This window comes from Pimephales promelas, chromosome 15, assembly GCF_988280905.1.
Source record: "Pimephales promelas chromosome 15, fPimPro1.hap1.1, whole genome shotgun sequence".
Taxonomy (NCBI): Eukaryota; Metazoa; Chordata; class Actinopteri; order Cypriniformes; family Leuciscidae; genus Pimephales; species Pimephales promelas.
This window is the reverse complement of record NC_142783.1, coordinates 34,153,360-34,175,000: the sequence shown is the minus strand read 5'-3', so window position 1 is coordinate 34,175,000 and position 21,641 is coordinate 34,153,360. Positions and strand designations below refer to the sequence as shown.

At 36.8% G+C, this 21,641-nt stretch overlaps 2 protein-coding genes across 2 annotated transcripts in view; both read right to left on the bottom strand.

Moving 5' to 3' along the window:
- The window catches only part of LOC120473281 (zona pellucida sperm-binding protein 3), a 194,702-nt gene that overhangs the window by 98,340 nt on the left and 74,721 nt on the right, over window positions 1-21,641 (bottom strand).
- On the bottom strand, window positions 2,764-8,196 carry bdkrb2 (bradykinin receptor B2). The gene is made up of 2 exons (XM_039662952.2): window positions 8,045-8,196; window positions 2,764-3,893 (listed from the first exon to the last, which is right to left on the bottom strand). The coding sequence occupies exons 1-2, from the start codon at window positions 8,134-8,136 to the stop codon at window positions 2,813-2,815; spliced, it is 1,173 nt and encodes a 390-aa protein (XP_039518886.2). The 5' UTR covers window positions 8,137-8,196; the 3' UTR covers window positions 2,764-2,812.

The window sequence follows — 21,641 nt, the reverse complement described above, 5'->3', positions numbered from 1 at the left end:
CACATTTGTACGTGTTGTGATACATGCATCGGGAGTCTCGGGACAACAGTTGTTTTATTTCTAAGTTAAAGTGGTCATTCAACAACTATTTAACAAACTCTTCATCACTATTCAGATGTTCTTTCTGAGGACGCTTGAATGAATTTATAAAAGTTATATCTATTGGCATGGCAGCACAGATAGTGAAGTTGAGTGAACTTGAGATGCTTGCAGCTGTTGCTTCATTTTTTCAAGATAATATTTAGTTTTTTTCAGTTCCAGAGGCGAGTAGGGTTGGGTATCGTTTGAATTTGAACGATTCTGATTCCGATTCCTTGTTTTGATTCCGGTTCCTAACGATTCTCGATTCCGATTCTTTTAAGAGGCAGGGTCAAAAAAAGTTTAGCTAACCAAGTCTTTCTGAAGGAAATACTCCTTTTGTCACAAATTTTGCATTTTGCTGAGATTTCGTTAATTTTTAAAAAAAAGTGAAACCACACTTTGGACCGCCAAACGTAAGCTACTCATGTTCGACTCGCGCGGTTATGCCAACACTTGCGGTAGACGCTTCTTCGTTGGTGTTGTTCAGCGGTTTCTTCTTCCGCTCGGCGGACTGTGAATATCGAAACTAGGAATCGAAATTTTAACTTTTGAACGATTCAGGGAAAAACGAAAAGTTAGTCCCGGTTCCAATCGATACTCGATTCTTGATACCCAACCCTAGAGGCGAGTGTTGTTTAATGCGAAGCTCAAGTGGATTTTGTTGGGGAGGAAAACTGAATGATCCAGAATGAGAAATTTAATTATTTATATTAGCTGAAGGTATTATATTTTTTTATAATACCTTTAGAAATATGCCCACAAAAAAGCTACAAATGCCTCTAAAAATCAGTTCCAGGGGGCATACAAACACTTTCAAGCACGAGAAATGCAGCCGAGAGATGTTATTTTTAATGGCAGAGGTTTTGTTTAAAAGACTATGATGAATTTAAACCACTCTTTTACAGAAATATGTGTTTTATTTGAGGGAACGCTGACAGATTAGAGTGCGGGCACACTGCTGTTACTGACCGCAGTCTTCTTGAAAACATGTCTGAGGTATCACTGGGAAAACACTATTTAGGGCGGTGTTATTCATAGACACACAAAGAGAAACGGGTGAAGAGTCATTACTGGAAAGTCTGTCGCATATTTTTTAATTTAACCAACCAGTCATTTTCTGACGCTGGAAACAGACACATCATGGCTGGAGTCTGTCTGATACTTTACAGGCATCACACAGACAAAAAGTTCCAGGATAACACTGCTTTTAAAAACTAGCATCTACATTTATACATTTTGCCACTTTTTTGTTTTGTTTTTTGGTCAAACTTTAGTGTAGGGTCAAATTCTCAGTATTAACTATGACTTGTGCCTCCGTCCTAATTAAAAAAAACTAATTACTAATTACTAATTCCTAATTACTGCTTATTAATTATTATTATTAGTAGTAAGGTATTGGCTAGTTTTTAAGTTTAAGATTAAGGGATCTAGATTATGTTCAAGCAGAATAAGGCATTTAATATGTGATTTATAAGTTCTAATAAACAGCCAAGATCCTAGTAATATGCATGCAAAGCAACTGGTTAATGTTGAGAACTGGACCCTAAACTAAAGTGTTATCCAGAAAATGTACACCTTTCTAAAATAAGTACCAACTGAGATATTTATCAAACATTTGCCTATGAATGAATTTTGTATACATAATGGTCTTAATAAGTTGTTTAAGGTTAATGAGAGCTGTGATCTTGTAGAACCGCTTGTCAAATCAGATTTAGGGGTAGGTTTAGGGTTCGTACCTAGTTATTACCCATCGATTGTAATTACTACAAGTACATAAAATTAAGTGCCCTGATATTATCATGTTTTTTGTGCCTTTGTATTGTTTTTTGTATGTATTTTGTATGGATTACACACTGCTTTTAAATACTACTGTTCATTTTGCAGATGTTTTTATCCAAAGTGACATGATTGCAAACAATTTATGCAACCTGGAGTTTTTGGTGTAATTGTGAGTTTGATTTGGCAGTATTTTAATATTGTCCTTCCATTAATTTCAGAGTTATTGACTTTTACCATCAGCACGAGTCACGACTTAAAAAAAACACCACCATTTCAAAACGTCAAATGAAAAATGCACACTTTTAAAATGAGTAATCGCATAACCTTTAAAAAAAACAGTGTTGATTTACTTAAACATTTTCACAAAATAATTACAATGTAACAGCCTTGCATTAAACGTGAAATTTTGAAGTAGAACAACTAAAATAGTACATACTACAATAATGTTATTTACAACTTCAAAAGATATTTTTGTACAGTATACATAACTTACATATTAAACAAACAATGTATAATATAATTACTTATGAACATTGTACTAGGGCTTTCAAACGATTAATTGCGATTAATCGTATCCAAAATAAAAGTTTGTGTTTACATAATATATGTGGGTGCACTGTGTATAATTATTTATATATATATATATATATATATATAAGTACACACATATGCATGTATATTTAAGAAAAAAAAATATTAAAATAAAATATTGATATTTATATATAATAGAAATTATATATAAATCTATATACAGTATATACATGAAAATATTTCTTAAATATATACAAGCATGTGTGTGTATTTTTTATATATATATATATATATATATAAATATAAAAAAAATAATTATACACAGTGCACCCACATATATTATGTAAACACAAACTTTTATTTTGGATGCGATTAATCGCGATTAATCGTCTGACATCCCTACATTGTACACATAATGGTCTTAAAATGTTGTGAATGTCTTTAAGGTTGATGAGAGCTGTGATCTTGTCGAACCGCTTGTTGAATCCGCTCTTCTCTCTGTAAGTTGCTTTATCAACTCTTTGACTTTCTTCCTGAAGTTCTTGCCCACGATCACGTAGAGTATCGGGTTCAACACGCTGTTGCTCAAAGCCAAGTAGGTGAATATCTGATTGGAGACGTCGAGACCGGATTCAAAGTCGCATCCGCCGCGGAGGCCGAAGCGCACCAGGATATCCATGAGGGTCACGAGGTGGAACGGCACCCAACACACGAGAAACACCAACAGCACCACCAGAACCAGGACGGTGGCTTTCCTCTCCGTGTTTTCCGCGTTAAAGCGGTCGACGACTTGCTTGCTCAGGGCTTGAATGATCTTCAGCGTGCAGTAGGTGATCACCAAAATTGGGATGATGAAGCCGAGCAAAACGAGAAGGATGTCGCAAACGAGGCCGACGTTTTCACTCGGATAGTTCAGAATACAAGCCGTGATGTTCAGCTCCGGGATGAATTGAGTGTCCCGGAAATGAAGCGTTGGGATGCTGAGGATTAATCCGAAACCCCAAACGGCGATGCAGTTGAGCTTGGCGTATCGTGGTCGTCTCATTCTACCGCGTGACATGGCATGAACGAGTGCAACGTAACGATCTGCGCTGACCAACACTAGTAAGTAAATACTGCAAAACATGTTCATTCTGATGCCCGAGTTGACCAAACGGCACATGACCAACCCAAATCGCCATTCAAACCCATTGGCGATGTTGATCGCCCAGAACGGCAGACACAAAACCAACAGGAGGTCGGCGGCCGCCAGGTTCCCCAGGTAGATTTCTGCCACCGTACATGCTTTCTTATGCAGGCCGAAGACCAGCAGGACGAAGATGTTTCCCAGAATTCCCAGCACGCAGATGAGGAACATGTACGCAGGCTGCATGATGTACAACCAGTCCCACACTTCCCAATGCGGACACTGGGTGTCATTGGTGAGGTTGTTCCTTGAGACGGTCGTTGGAATTGTAGAAAGGATTGATAATGTCGTCGCTTTTATGTCGAGCTCCATGTTTCTGTGAAGAGAAGAGATGTTTAGTGTCAGTTTTTAAATTGAAATTAATAATGTGTTGCCAGTGTTGTAGTACTCGAGACTCGGACTCGGTCTCGAGACCATATTTTAATGGTCTTGGTCTTGTCATGGACTCGTGTCCATTTGGACTCGGAATTGACTCGTACTCTAACATTTTTTTTTTAGGACTCGGACTTATTCCCGAGTCCACTCGAGTTCAATTCAAAATATTTTTCATGATTATTAATGTATGTTAATAAAATATTTCTTTAAATTGATTGACACACCCAGTGATTTTCTAGTGCGCAACTGCGCATGACAAATTGTAATAAAATTACTTTTAACACCACCTACTATGTGGCCTTTTTACTTAAACTGATCATATTTTTTAAACTCTAAGTAAATTCAGTAAAAAAAAAGGATTTCTCTAAGTAAATAAAAGTAAATTAGGTAATCAACCCTCACTGGTCTCGGTCTCGACTCGGACTCGACCGTCTCTGGTCTCGGACTCGACTCGGACTCGACTTTCTCTGGTCTCGGTCTCGACTCGGACTCGACCGTCTCTGGTCTCGGACTCGACTCGGACTCGACTCTCTCTGGTCTCGGTGTCGACTCGGACTCGAGTGAGGTGGTCTCGACTACAACACTGTGTGTTGCATTTATATAGTGCTTTTCTGGGCACTCAAAGCACTATACATGGAAGGGGGAATCTGTGAAACCTGGATGATGTGACGCCACAACGCCCAACACACACCCGCTTACTGGTGGACAGGAGACAGTGATTAAGCCCGTCAGTATATGAGGATGATTAGGAGGCCATGATGGACTGAGGCCAGGGGGTAAATTTGGCCAGGATGCCGGGGATAAACCCCTATTCACTCGATTATTTTCATATCCCTGTTTGGGCACTACTTATGTAACGGTGGCAACCTTATTTATTGGAGAATAATTCCTTAAATTACTCTTAAAGGGATAGTTCACTTTGAAATTAATTTTTGATATGTTTTATCTTACCTCAAGGGCATCCAAGATGTAGGTGTCTTTGTTTCCACAGTAGTTTCAATTTTGACATTTTTCACTCAAACCGTTGTTGTCTATCAGTCATACACTGGAGGCTAAGGGGGTCCACCAAAGAGCAGCACAGAGAAGTCCAAATTAAACATGATTTAATGACTCGTAAATGTAAGTACACACTGATGGCCTAAGACACGAAACGAGCGGTTTGTGTGAGAAAACCAACAGTATTTATATCGTTTTTACCTCGTGTAATCACAGCCATGACAAAATGATCTGACGGCACGGGCGCTTCGGTCTGGAAGTGATCGCTTGCGCGCCGACGTCACTCTTTGTTTATACAGAGATTTCGGAAGTTTTACCTTTCACTAAACATATTTAGATATACGGGAAACCGCAATGGAAGACGATTTCGGGATATCTAAATATGTTCAGTAAAAGGAAAAACTTCTGAAATCTCCGTGTAAATATTGAGTGACGTCACACGCAAGCGATCACTTCCGGCGTAACATTGAACTGATTCAGTTTGGTTCAGTTGGACATTGAACAACTGATTCAGATCACTTGGATTACACGAGGTAAAAACGATATAAATACTGTTGGTTTTCTCACACAAACCGCTCGTTTCGTGTCTTAGGCCATCAATGTGTCCTTACATGTACGAGTCATTAAATCATGTTTAATCTGGACTTCTCTGTGCTGCTCTTTCTGGACCCCCTTAGCCTCCAGTGTATGACTGATAGACAACAACGGTTTGACTGAAAAATGTCACCTACATCTTGGATGCCCTTGAGGTAAGATAAAACATATCAAAAATTAATTTCAAAGTGAACTATCCCTTTAACGAAATTCAGGCACCAGGCAGAATTAAATCCACCAAAATCATTTAATGTAGGCTAATAAATTAAGCCAATCTAACCACCCATTACACAACAATGAAATTCATTCACAAAATCCTGCCCTTTGGGTCCATTTGGACCCGAACACCCCGAGTGTGACTCTGAAACGAACAACCCCAGAGGGTTAAAAGAAGATCTAAACTTTGGTGAGGATTTCTGGGAAGCTAGGTCAATACCATCCTCCGATGGGCTTTCCCCCAAAAATATTTTGTTGTTTTCAATATTGATGATAATAAGAAATGGTTGTAATGTAAAATACATTAAAAAAAATAATTAGAACATTATAATACATTAGAAAATAGTTATTTTTAATTGTATTAAAGGGATACTCCACCTTTTTTGCATATTAAACTATGTTATTCCCTTAACGAAGACGAGTTGAGACACTTTGATCGCTCTTAACTAGCCCAGCTCATTCAATATGCGACCAAACACCTCCATGTTTTCCCTATTTAAATACAATTACTCGAGCAGTGTAACTCAACCTCGGACGGAGACACAAAATAAAACGTTTTGAACGCGCATCACAGAACAGAGCAAGGCGAGCATTTGAGCTTATAAAACGTAATTTTTTTTTTAATGAGTGATCGTTTCGCTTGATAAGACCCTTATTCATCGTCTGGAATCATTTAAAGCCCTTTGAACAGTTTGCACTGAAACTGTCTTTTGGACCCCATTGAAGTTCATTATATGGAGAAAAATCAAAAACCTTAATTTCTTTTCGACTGAGGAAAGAAAGACATGGATATATTGGATGACATGGGGGTGAGTCTGCTTGTTAGCTCTAGAACAAACATGAAATACTCTTGCTCTATTTCCTTTCCCTTATATCCAATATGTTTATTTCGCCATCTAGTGGTGACGTCAAGCCAAACAAATGGAAGGGGAAGGCCATTACAAGAGTTTTTCCAAAAAATCTTATCTGTTCACTTGAAATTTATACCCAAAATTGAAAAGGCTGTCAGCATTTTCTCACCCTCATCTTATTTCAAACTCATATGTCTTGCTTTCATTAAAAAACAGTGTTTTGATCCACATAATAATAATAATAATAAAAAAAAAATTCATAGAGGTTTGGATTGGAACGACTTGTGGATGAGTAAATCCTGGAATCCACCATATGAAAGTGTTGTGTAGTTGCATAATATTTCCTGTGTTTTAAGGGGAAACCGTCTGTCAGGCGGCTGATTGAGTGGAAAATAACAGGGGAAGGAAATGAACAAACTTGGGCTAAAACATTGATTTATTTTTCCTTCATGGGTCAGAACAGTCAGAAGATTGAATCTTTTTAGTCAGACTAATTGCATTGCTGTTAACCATGACTAAGCAACAATGAATAGTCTGTGATTAGATAAACTGTTTAGGTATTTACTTTACTTTTTTTATTTTATTTTTTTATCCAAGGATGTGAATTATGGGACTGTCTGAACCTAATATACTCTGTATACCTTTAAAAAGTTTGGAGTTGGTAAGATTTTTTTTTTTAATGTTTTTGAAAGTAAAATAAATAAAAATATTTTTACCATTTAAAATAGCTGGCTAGGTGAATATATTGTAAAATGTAATTTATTTCTGTGAGCAAATCTGAATTTTCAGCATCATTACTCTTGTAATGATAACAAATCATTATAATATATGCTGATTATTTACAATGTTGAAAACAGTTTCATATTAAGGATTTATTGATGAGTAAAAAGTTCAAGGCTCGAACATTTATGAAGGACTAAAAATGGTCATGCTAATTTAATATAGACCCTCACAAACACAAGTTATTGTTCATCAACGCAGTAGTTCACCATACTAACAGTCACCCGCGTGTGTACCGTATTCTTGATTTATATGATTTACATTTCAAAAAGTACATGAATTGACATTAAAAAAAGCTGTAGATATCCTTGCATTGATATTTTCCAGACGTTCAGACCAACTGACACATAAACCTAACAATAATGTCCCGTTCATGTTTTAAGTTCAAACAGCACAATTAAAAATGCCAACCTGCCTATTTCTTTTGCCTTTTCTCTTGCTGTTTTCCTACTTCTGTAGAAGCAGAACATGTTGTTCCTGGAAAATCCTTTGAGTGAACATGCTTTATTAATTTCTTTCAAAACTGCTCTAAATCATTGGAATTTAAGATATACAGTACAGTGCGCCGGACACACCACATCTAATGCACACCCCACATTCAGTTGAAAATGACACGTTGTTTGTGGTCTTGTAATTGAATCAGTGCAGTACGTACCTCAACTCCTCCAGAAAGCAGATCCAGATGTGTGTGTTCTTCTGTCGAACGCTCGGCACGGCCTGACTCTTAAACGAGTTTGAGCTCCACATTACTGTGATGTCAGACCTGCTCTCCACCCTCCTGCTTTTTTCCTTCTGTTCTTTTACTGGAATACTGAGAAACTCCCGTCTGGATTTAAATAAATAAAATGGATTTCCCTCAATTGGGCAAGACTGTCAAGAAGAGTCCTGGGGTGTCTGTGACCCCTCAACTGTTTCTTTAATGTTTATTAGTAAGATTTAATGCGTCTTATCATAAAAATGTGGTCGTGAGTGACCTTGTGAAAGTGTGTTTACATACCCAACTACATCCCAGCTGCTGCTGACATCATTAGGGGGGTGTTTTTGTGCCGTTTGCTTTTTTTTTCCTTTACACTTTTGCATTGAGTTTTACAAAACAAACACCATCAAATTTTATTCAGACCTTGTAGGGTCCTATGATTTCCGCGATCACGGAATCGCGGAATTGGCAAATTACGCGGAATTTCGTGGAATATTAGATATTTGGTTTGAAATTTTGTTTTTGCGTAGGAGAAGAACGTATGTCTGGTTAAAATGCAAATGCAAATCTGGGCGACACAAACCCCCCAACCTGTCATTTCAGCTCTAATGACAAAATCAAAAACAATGAAAGCATGGCGAAGCGGCTCTCCGCGGCGCTGCTTTCGTCGGCAAAAAAGTTACGAAATTCAACGCTATCCACAAATTTCCGAGGGGCGCTCCTGTAAAAAATAAAGTGGGTGAAACTTCCGGGGAGGCGGCGGAAGTAGCATTCCAATGGTATTTTGTGTGTTAGTTAGCGAAGAGGCTAGCTGTTTTTCTGAGAATTATTTTACTATTTAAAGACGCAAATCTTTATGAGAGATGTCGTTACGGAGCTCAGGGACAACATGTGCTGTTCGCGGTTGTATGTAAAACCGGATTAAACTAATTCAGTGGCTTAAACGTGATTGTTTTGAACATAAGCCGAAAAACGAAATCAGAGTGATCCTGCCAACGACTGTAACGTTAGTTTCCATCACCTCCCAAAAGACGACGAATCTTCCTGTGTACATTTGTTTAAATTCTTAATATTCTATAAAATCTATCAGCATGTGATTGGCTGTTCGCTACTGATGATGTTACACCTAAACTCAGGATCAAAGCCTGTGTTGACTAGGGTTGGGTATCGAGAATCGAGTATCGATTGGAACCGGGACTAACTTTTCGTTTTTCCCGGAATCGTTCAAAAGTTAAAATTTCAATTCCTAGTTTCGATATTCACAGTCCGCCGAGCGGAAGAAGAAACCGCTGAACAACACCAACGAAGAAGCGTCTACCGGAAGTGTTGGCATAACCGCGCGAGTCGAACATTAGTAGCTTACGTCGGCGGTCCAAAGTGTGGCTTCACTTTTCTAAAAATTAACGAAATCTCGGCAAAATGAGTAAAAATTATTTGTGACAGAAGTAGTATTTCCTTTAGAAAGACTGTTGGTTAGCAAGGTTAGCTAAACTTTTTTGACCCTGCCTCTTAAAAGAATCGAAATCGAGAATCGTTAGGAACCGGAATCGAAACAAGGAATCGGAATCGGAATCAGAATCGTTCAAATTCAAACGATACCCAACCCTAGTGTTGACAAGCAGCACATACATTTATAATTTTGAATAAACTCCAAAGCACAATGACTAAGTGTGTATTTTTTATTTTAATTGTTTGTCAGCTCGCACAACTGTCTGTCACCATGCCTTGATGAGTATTGATTATTAATAATGTTATTATAATACTCCCAATCAACTACGGTACTAAAGGTACTGTTATTTCACCTTTTTTAATTTGGTTGAGGTTGTGTTCCCACATCGTTAACTAGTTTGGATCGCTATAACTTGAATGACTGTCAACTGTTGAATGAACGAGTGTCAAGCATGTCAAGTCACGCTTTGTTTGCTTCGAACCAGAAGACGCGCCCACTTTTGATGCAGGGCCTCATGGGACGTAGGAAACTTGTGGATAAGCCGTCAGTGCCGAGCTAAGAAGTTCGCACGTGACTTTTATGCAGTGTTTCCCACACATAGACTAATTTGCCACCACATATTGCGTTCCGTACATTTTTTTTACTGCTATTTATAAAAAAACGCAGCTTATTCTTTCAGTTGTATTTCCTTTCCCCGCTCTCCCTCCGTCTCTCTATCACTCGCTCACATACACACACACACACACACACACAAGTCCGTGCACACCGCATCTGTCTATGAGGCGCTGGACTGGACAAAAACGAAGCGAACATTTAAGGTCATTCCTATTTCATTTGTTTACATTTTGATCATTAACTTTAAAAGCAGACTCTTTTTACGACTAAAATAACAGTCAAGGGTAAAAAAAAAAAAAATCCCAAAAATTAAAACGGGAAAAAATAAAACGGATTTCACAGGGCCCTCCATGTCATAGACACTATACGTCACCTTGGGGTTCTTGGGGTTCAAAACCGCCGCCATCTTGGAACAGGGGTGTTGTCATAGGAAGTAGCTAGGTAACGCTGCTATCTCTGCCTTTACTCTCTGACTTTTGTGCTGTGTACGATGTTCACGAATGAAATCTGAACTAGGAAAATCACGAGAAAATCGCATTCATGATGATTTTATTTCTGTTAGACCTGTGTCTACATTGACGCTGATGCATTAAAGTGGAGGGACTCCCCTGTTCCAAGATGGCGGCTCTATTGACGCATTCGTTCTAATGAAGTGCCGTAGCCAAGACGACGTCTAGTGTATATATCTATGCCTACATGTAAATATGTAGTTTATTTTCTTAATGATGAGCACAATAAAGTGCATCATGTTAATATTAGTTCTTTAAATCTGTGTCAGTGATTAACAATCCAAAATACAACAAATGTTTAAAAGGTTTAGTAGAATCATGATACGGTTTCTAGAGCGTTGCTATGTGAACTTTATTGTCTTCAAAAACGAAAGCTCAGCTCTGATGGGAAGAGTTTCTGTGTTTGTTTTGAGCGGAGGTCTGAATCTAATAAGATTTAGTGTTTATTTGAATCAACTCCAAGAATTTCCATTTAAAAAACACAATGGAGGCAAGAGTACACCACAAAACTATTACTGAGGCCGAGCTGTTATAGTTTATGAACCTCAAGATTAAAATCACTTCTCAAAAGTGTCTCATAGGCCCAGATGAGAGCGTCATTTAGCTCTTACTGAACACTTACTGTGCGATGTTTGTGGTTTTATCGCTCTCTTGAGGATATGCCGCCTTCGCACATTCACTAATGTAAATCACTCTAATGTGTCTCTGATAGCAAAACTGCTTTTAAATTAGCTGTGGTCAGAATGTACTACTACTATAGTTCCTACTATACCACATGCAATGATAAACATTCAAACTGTAATATAAGTCAATGTTTGATTAAAATATTTTTATGTTTTTTAAAAGAAGTCTATTCAAGGCTGCATTTATTAGATGCAAAACAGTGACATTTTATTACCATTTAAAATAATGGGTGTCTATATTAATATTTTGTAAAGTCAACAGCGCTTTTAACAATATAGACTGTTTCAAAGCAGCTTTATAGTGATAATAGGGAATTAAAGTAACAGAGATTGTTTTGTCTTTACAGCAGCTCTTGAATTAAGTTATTGTCCAGCTAAATTAAGTTTTCATTGATCCACTTCCGTTGCAAAGATCATTAGCTGTTAATGTCCGCTCAACTACACTGCCTGCAGGCTTGAGAACGCAAAGCTTGAAATAGCTTCCAAAGATGCAAACCTTGATTTATTTATTTATTATTTTTTTTAGGTAAAGGGAAGGAGAAGAGGGTCTTCACAGGGGAGACACTAGTGGACACTTCAGGACTGTGTTGTCGCCGTGCGCAGGCGCTGGTCCTTAAAGGAGTAGTTCACTTTAAAAAAACTTTTGCTGATAATTTACTCGCCCCCATGTCATCCGAGATGTCCATGTCTTTCTTTCTTCAGTCGAAGAGAAATTAAGGTTTTTGATGAAAACATTCCAGTATTTTCTTCATATAATGGACTTCAATGGGGTCCAAACGGTTCAAGGTCCAAAAGACAGTTTCAGTGCAAAATGTTCAAAGGGCTTTAAACGATTTAAACGAATCAAGTGAAACGATCGCTCATTTAATAAATAAATAACAAAGTTTAAGTTTTATAAGCACAAATGCTTGCCTTGCTCTGTTCTGTGATGCACGTTCGTGACTCTTCTGTTCGAACTTGTTCATCAAAATGAACGAATCTTTTTTCGTGTCATTTGGTTCATTCCACGAACAAAATGAGCGAGTTGACTCCGAGATTTTGTTCATTTTGATGAACGAGTTCGAACAGGAGAGTCACGAACGTACATCACAGAACAGAGCAAGGCGAGCATTTGAGCTTATAAAACTTAAACGTTGTTATTTATTTATTAAATGAGCGATCGTTTCACTTGATAAGACCCTTATTTATCATCTGGAATCGTTTAAAGCCCATTGAACACTTTGAAGTTTGCACTGAAACTGTCTTTTGGACCTTGAACCGTTTGGTTCCCATTGATGTCCATTATATGGAGAAAAATGCTGGAATGTTTTCATCAAAAACCTTAATTTCTTTTCGACTGAAGAAAGAAAGACGTGGACATCTTGGATGACATGGGGGTGAGTAAAGTTTTTTTTAAAAGTGAACTACTCCTTTTAAAGACATCTTTTTATAAATGTGTTAGTAGTGTGTTATTCTGAACAGTGATCGTGTCAGGTTTTTCCTGATTATAGGACAATGTTTGGTTTAAGTGAGGTAGATTAATTGTTTTCGCCATTCAAACTCCAATAATCAGTATTTATGAGCTAGCATCATTGTTCCCTTAGAAAGATACTTAGTCAAATTGAAATCATTTTTTGTTTCCGTAGTCTGATTTATTTATGAGTTAAAAAGGATGTTCATTAATAAGAATATGCATTTCCGGACCTAATTATCCACTGGGAATTGGTTGGATCATGAAAAGTGTCTGTTACTTACTAGAATGGAGTCATTTCAAAGATGGAGCAAGTTTTTCATGCACACAGCATGACGTCAGCGACGTATTAAAAAGTAAAGCTTTAGTTTTACTTTGCTTTAGTTTAGTGTGATACTTTACAATCAAACTTTGATTGACAGATGATGAAGGCATTTTTATTGCACTGAAGGCGGGTCACTTTCAGTAAGACCATTGAACGAATATTTAAGCCAACTGTTAAACTTTAATTTGGCTGTAATATATTGAGTCTGTATAAGTGACGTTCAGAGGATTGGACATCAGCTCAGAGCTACGAGCTTCCATCAAAAACAATAAGAGAAGAAAGTCCAGGAAATACTGGACATATCTGGCAAATTGAGCAGATGGAAATGATTTACAAAGTGAAATTGATGAAATCAAATTTTCTAGCTTGAAGCTGAAGTGCTTTGGATCGCTTACAAACACAAATGCTTGACCACAGTGAACATGTTGTGTAAATGTTTATCTGAGTTAACATGTTAAAATGCAAAAGTTTTATTATGTCAGAAGGACATTCCAAGATGTTTTGCTCAAAAGTAAACTTCCTGTCGGGTCACCAGGGACTGTTGGGTCACTTTCAATGGAAACTTCACACATACCAAATGTGTTGCCATTAATGGCTTTTTTTTACTACCTGTTTTTCCCTATCACATATTTTGGAATTCATCATAAATTAGGTACCATCCTAACATTTTCCCACTCTTGACAAATTTTATATCATCGGAATTGGTATGAGACTCATATTTGGCGACTGTTTTGTAATAGAAATTATTTTGACCCTAACCCTAACCCATAGACCTTATTCAGAGCAGCGCCATGACAGGTATGAAAGTGAGGCTGTGAGGGATAGACTTACTGTGTTTCCAATGGCATCCGCTGTAAAAAGCTGAATAAAGCTCTAGGGATGCACCGAATATTCGGCCGCCGAAAATTTTCGGCCGAAAATGGCCCAAAAGTGCATTTTCGGTTTTCGGCCGAAAGACTTTTATCACCGAAACAATATGGCCGAAATGTTGTGATGACGCAAACAGAAACTGCGACCTGCACGTGCTTGTCTGAAGCAACATTTCTGCGGTGCGGACGTATTTCAGTGTATCTGAACCCACGAGGAGACGGAAGCCTTGTTTATCCACCTATATCTGCTCTAAACAACGGCTGTCTGTGGAGACTCGCGCTGCGGAGGCAGGCGAAAGTAAACAAGGCAGCGCGAGTCTCCACAGACAGCGCGCGCACCGCTCCAAACGGTCGAGGCGTTTATACTTGACGCGCTCTCCGTTTTACTATTCCTTGAAACGACAGGGGACGACTCAAGTAACTGTCCTCTAACCATCAGGAATCGGTGAGAAGAAGAAAGATTAACACATGACAATGCTTATTTTTTAGTAGGGTATTCCAGCACCAATACAAAATAATCATGTAAAACCCAGTAAACCCTGAGATTATTACTTGTGACATTACAAAAAATATGTATATGGGATTGGGAACTATGTATATGTATGCATAGAACTAAATTAATGCTCTCTTAAATATTTAAATACATTCACTAAACATGTTTCATTAAGTTTCATGTAGGCTACATTTGTATTAAACATGGACCATTGTTCATTTAAAAAGGCTTTTTATGTTATTGTATGCCAAATTTTTAAAATGTAACTAATTTAGACATGCAAACTGGCTGCTGATGTGATGAGAAGTTTGCGCTCGGCTTTGTTTTTGAGAGAATGTTTAATTTTAAAACCTTTCTGCAGGCCAGTAGATTATTATTTAGTGTACACATGAGTGGGGTCAAGTTAAACATTTTAGTTTGAATTTTATTTTATACTGTGCATTGTGCTAAATAAATATTTGCATAATTTGTAATTGATTTATTCTTTGAAAATGTGATATTAATATGCAATTGCAATGCCTTGATTTTAGTAAAGTTTGTACACAGTCATAGCCATAAATACAATGATACTAATAATTCTTTTCGGTGTTTCGGTTTTCGGCCTTGGTTTCCTCTTTTTCGGTTTTCGGTTTCGGTCAAGAATTTTCATTTCGGTGCATCCCTATAAAGCTCCTAGATAACTTACAATGTTCCACAGCTTACAATGTCGGGATTTTTTTTGTCAACTGAAATTTCTTGGAAAGATATTTTTTCAGTGTTTCATGAGCAGAACAATCCGAAAACACATTAAATAACAGTACAGCCCATAGAAGAGATGCAAGTCTATCCCTCACAGCCTCGCTTTCATTCTCATTAAAAATCAAAGATGGCGCTGCCGTGAATAAGGCGTATTTAGTAATATTAATTTGGTACGGGAGAATGCATCAAAAAATGCAATGAAATGTGGGCATCTGTCTGTTTTTGTTATAGTGCCTAAAAAGTCTTACATTTTTGTGATATCAACACTGTAAAAAATAATCCTGTAAAAAAAGCGGTTATTTACTGACAGCTGTGGTTGCCAGCATCATACCATAACTATACGGTGTGTTACTGTTTTTGTGTTAGAGCATATTAAAGTGTTATACTGTAGCTGACAATACGGTATTTAGCTGTTAATTAAAAACGGTAACAAACCGTATTTTTACGGTATGATGCTGGCAACCACAGCTGCCAGTAAATTACCGCTTTTTTTGGATTAATTTTTTTACACTGAACATCAAATTTGGATCACAACTTGTTTCGACATATGGCTTTGATTTTATAGCAATTTTAGAGGAAATACTGTTTTGTAAAATATAATTTTTGTATAAAATAAAAAAACTTTTAGTACAGTAAACTTTATAACTTTTACACTTTCATTATTCCAAAGCATTCATGAATTACAATCATTTAATTTCGGATTTTCACATCAATGCACAAAAAGGGGGGTGACAGTGATCGTTTACAAACCTGATCATAGTTGCATGAAGCAGTTTAATAGTAAACGCTGAATAATGGTTAATTTATTGTTAATTTTTTGTTTAAATGCATTTGATTAGAAAATTTTGTGAGAGACGCTTTCTGAAGTTTGTTTCTGAAGTTTGCCGAATTTGTTCTTTTGTTTCTTGCATTAATACAAGTGATACTCAAAAAATGTTAATATCATGCAAAAGTTCATTTATTTCAGTGATTCAACTTTAAAGGTGAAACTAATATATTATATAGACTCATTACATGCAAAGTGAGAAATTTCAAGCCTTTATTTGTTATAAGTTTGATGATTATTGCTTATGGCTTATGAAAACCCCAAATTGTGAAAGGTTTTCATAAGCTGTAAGCCATAATCATCACAATTATAACAAATAAAGGCTTGAAATATCTCACTTTGCATGTAATGAGTCTATATAATATTTCACCTTTGAAGTTGAATTACTGAAATAAATGAACTTTTTTTGCATGATATTCTAATGTTTCTAGGTTCACCTGTATTTATGTGCATCAGTGATGAAACAATGGAGATGAAAAGCTAGACGATTAAACGGATGTAGTTCAGCTTCAGGACATTTCAAAGGAAGATTAACCCAAACAGAAATTCTGTATTCGCTTTTTTGCCTGTGCTTTTCTAGTACGTTTTTCTGTGGGGGTTTTTTACAGTTCGACATCATCTAATAGCCATCTGCTTTTAATTAACGCAAAAGGGCAGAAGGTTCTGACTGATTTTTCTTTATGTGCTCTGGCGAACATTGTAAAATATGATTTATTAAGTCATGGCAACGTGTGTTTTCCCATTAACTCAACAAAATAATTTCACCAATTTAACTTTTATGTTATGCATGATTCAACTAGGCAAAATTACAACCAAAACAACCCAAAAACTTTAAAAAGACTTGTACAACCAACTGGATTACTTATTTAAAGGCAGCAGCTGATTTTATCGTTTTAAGTTGAATACAGTGTAAAGAAAAAAAAGTCATACGGTTTGGAAAGAGATGAGCAAATGATGACAGACTTTTAATTTTCTTGGTGTACCATCATTTTAAACGAATAATTATCAAGCAATGACAGAAATAAAAACTCTCGAATGAGTCAGTAATGAGCTCTGCACTGTTTGCTATTATATTTTCTGTCGGTGTATAACGCAGCTGAGAAAAATAATTAGAACGTGTAATAAATGATGATTATCTGTTCGGTTCTGTCAATGAAAATGACTTGATAACGACAAACAAGAGAAAACTGCACACAATCATCTTTATAATTTATAATGTAGCTCTATTTATATTTCCCAACAGAATGGAGCATTTTAATGTGTTTATTTGGTGTCTGGATTCTTCAGGGATATATTTTTTAAAGTGTGGTTTTAAAATTGTCTTCAGCTGTGGAAAGTGTGTTTTAGGGCACATCACGGCTTTTAAAACGTCATGTCGACACGTTAAGACGTCCACACAAACATAAAAGCAAATACCAAGGTGTTTATCGTTAACTATATGAGTCTCTGTGGTCAAACCCCCTCTTCTAATAAGAGTAGGGGTTTAACCCCGGCATCCCGGCCAAATTTGCCCCTTGAACTGATGAACTCTGTCAATCATCCCCATATGCTGATTGGCTTCATCGCTGTCTCCTATAGACAAAACACTAAAACACCACATATATAAACAATACAAACTTGATTTTCACTGGACTTTAACAAACAGGTGCCATGCTGCAATAATGCTAATTCTTCATAACGACGCTCTGCTTTTCATAATCCATGGAAATGGAAGGACATTTCATTCAGAATTGAAATATTGTCCAGACGAATGAAACAATAACTGTATCTGCTTTCGTTTTCTGAGACGTTCCCCATCACTCAAAGCCACAGAGTCACATTTAAAGTCCAGGGATTACATGGGTGTGTGCCCGCTGAACGTGCTCGCGTCTGGACGGCATGGAGTCTGATGTGAAGCTGTAATGATTTATGATGCCGTCTGTCTCTGGCTGAACTCCTGCTAACACAATAAGAGTCTGCCAGCTCTCCTGACCTCACCACAATCAAGCAAACCTCCAGAAGAAGTTTCCACAGCACACTACACTGCTTTCTGACAGTCAAACGAACAACTTATGCCACCCATTACCTTGTTTTTGTTACATGCTACTGGTGTATCCATGGTATTACTATGGTGCTTTTTAAATTGGTTATTACATTATTTTTACATGCTACTATTATATTGCTATTTTTTATTTTTTTTTGGTAATGCATAAGTAAAACCAATGGTGTTATTCAAAACCACACGTTAAAAATAAGTTGGGTTATTATATGTATTACATTATTTTTACATGCTACCATTATATAGACGAATCCGGCGAAACTACCGGAAGTAAGCGGGCGCCATTACTGAGCTGTTGCTGGGTAGCGTTGCGCCATTGCCTTCTATTGTTTTAGTTGCAACTTGCGTCCACTGGAATAAACAGCTCGCGATTTACGACTGTCACTAACGTTACAACGTTAGCCCTTGTATAATGTCAAATGGGTAAACAGTTTCCGTTATAAATTGTTTCAATGGTGGCAGTAAAATTTCAATTTTGAAGAGAAAACATTGTGAATACCCCGGGTCGACTGCCCCGTCTGGTGCCATACGGTTTACACAGATCTCCTGGGCGAGTACAAGACGTGGACATTCGCGTATAATAACAATTATTTAATGACATAAGTAAAAAAATATAATAAATGTGTGATATAGTGATCAGCAAAATCTCCTCTCTTGTTATTTTTTCTATTCAATTGACATGCTATGGTCATTAAATGGCTTTCCTAATCTGAATGTAACGTTATGTGACATAATTGTTCTCCTGCTGTTATATTGACCTCTTTCCATGGTTTAAAAACAGTAGTTGGTCGATATTATGTATACTTTCTAGCTGTAACGTTACCTTACCCATGCCCGTTGCAATGTAAAAATGAGATAAATAATGCACACAAATGAAAAACATGAAATTGTTTATTTGATTTCATTTATTTATTTATTTATTGTTGCCAAATGGACAGATCTTTTTTTAGTTTCCTCGGTAGCAAACGTTAGCCTAGCTAGCTTGCCAAGCTATTTTTTATAAATAATCTGTAAGATCATTTGTACCTTCATCTGTGACTGGAGGCCAATGTCTAACATCATCAACCCAACAAGTCTGCCTGGCTGTAGCTGTCATTAAGGGTGCGTTATCAGCTTATCTCCGAGGTTTGTTTACATCCCGGTGCATATGTCTATGCCGGTGTAACAGCTCAGTAATGGCGTCGCCACAAGATGGCAGCCTACACAAGAACGCTCGTCGGATTCGTCTATTGCTATTTTTTTTTTTTTTTGGTAATGCATAAGTAAAACCAATGGTGTTATTCAAAACCACACGTTAAAAATAAGTTGGGTTATTATATGTATTACATTATTTTTACATGCTACCATTATTTTGCTATGTTTTTTTTTTTTTTTGGTAATGCATAAGTAAAACCAATGATGTTATTCAAAACCACACGTTAAAAATATGCATGATATATATATATATAATTTTTGTGGAAGTGTAGGATGTAATACCATGTTAGTTTTTTTGACTAGCAGCATAAAATACACTCGGGTCACTTTTGCAATGTAAAAAAGATTTATGCTGAGTTGTATCCGGGTTCGTTAGGGTTACTTACTAACTACGACTGTGTTTTTGGTCATGATACCGTGCATTTAAAAAATGATATGTTGGCTTTAATTAATTTTATATCGTCAACTGGTTCCACATAACTGGATTACATTAAACAAAAATAATTTGTCCATGTAACTTCAACATCATGAAATAAAGTAATTTTAACCAACCCAATTTAAGTAGTCTCAACGTGAATTTTTAAAAGCTTCCTGACATGATTTAGGTATTTTTGTATATTCATTAATGCGTTAATATTTCATTTATTTTAGTGACACATAATTCTAGCAATTTGTTAGCAGTAGCACATATTAGTATCTTAAATGCTAAGTTTTACATTACATGCTCCTTCTTCAACCAATGCAATAGAAATTTATTAAATCAGTCGACAGCCAAACAAAATGCTCCACTCTTCTCCACAATGGTAACCCAATGTAATTTAAATGGTTTTAATAATTCAATGTAATTTTACATTAAACACAATTACATACTATCAAGTCTTTGCCTTTTCTAAATTTCTCAAAAAAAGATAAAATAACACTTAATTTTAACATTTATTCTCTCTTAATTCAACCATATTCAAAGCATGCTGGGAACTAACAGCCCAGGTTCTGTGCAACACAAATCAATCATGTAATCCAACACAAACGGATTAAGTAAACTTAAGTTGTACATATATTTAAGCAGATTGAACACAAACAAATTAAGTTCGGGCAAAATGGCCGTTGTTTCGCACTATACTGCCACCCTCTGGATGTATGAAATTTTTTACTTAAAGGATTAGTTCACTTTTGAAAAAACGATGAATAAGGGTCTTATCATGCGAAACGATCGGTTATTTCAAAACTTATTCCAAAAATGTAACTTTTCTAAGGACAAATGCTAGCCTTGCTCTATTCTGTGAGGCGCGTTTGTAACGTCACGTAATACGTAATTACGTTCAAAAGGTCACGGGCGACGTAGCCGGAAGTACAGAGTCAGTGTTTACAAGTTGAACGCATAGGTTGAACATGCAAACTAACTCAAACGCCGTTTACAAAAAACCGGCTACGTCGCCCGTGACCTTTTGAACGTAATTACGTATTACGTGACGTTACAAACGCGCCTCACAGAATAGAGCAAGGCTAGCATTTGTCCTTAGAAAAGTTACATTTTTGGGATAAGTTTTGAAATAACCGATCGTTTCGCATGATAAGACCCGTATTCATCGCCTGGTGTCGTTTAAAGACATTTGAACAGTTTGCACTGAAACTGTCTTTTGGACCTTGAACCGTTTGGTTCCCATTGAAGTCCATTATATGGAGAAAAATCCTGGAATGTTTTCATCAAAAACCTTCATTTCTTTTCGACTGAAGAAAGAAAGACATGGACATCTTGGATGACATGGGGGCGAGTAAATTATCAGCAAAAGTTTTTTCAAAAGTGAACTAATCCTTTAACATATGGTTTGTGTTTAGACAACGCATAAGGATTTTGTACTGTTAAGTTGAGACATTAATAGAAAAAAAAAACATTTCAAGTCAAAAAACATGATTATTATAAGTAAACTAAATAAAAATATATCATGTAAAGTGCATAACCTTCCTAGTTCCATTTTTGAGTGGTACACCTGTGTAGTTGTTGTGGACATGTACCATGGCGGCAGTTCTTCGTATAGTAACGGAGTCTCCTATGTGTGTGTGTGTGTGTGTGTGTGTGTGTGAGCGGATCAGATGTTGTTGTAATCAGTTTTCCTCTGCTGATTTAGTAATCTGCATATGGTCGTGTCCGGAAGAGTTTGTAATGGTTGTAATGTCACTTCAGTTTACACAGATACACTCATCACGCTTCGCTCACCGTTATGCAAGTGAATATAAACACTCTCTAATGTCATGATGGAAACTCGGCCGAAAATGAATATTCTGTCATTATTTATTCAGAGACTGTCGTGCTGTTCCCCATGTTCCTCGTCTTTAGTGTGTTGCTGTTTGAGCATGAAAACGCTCC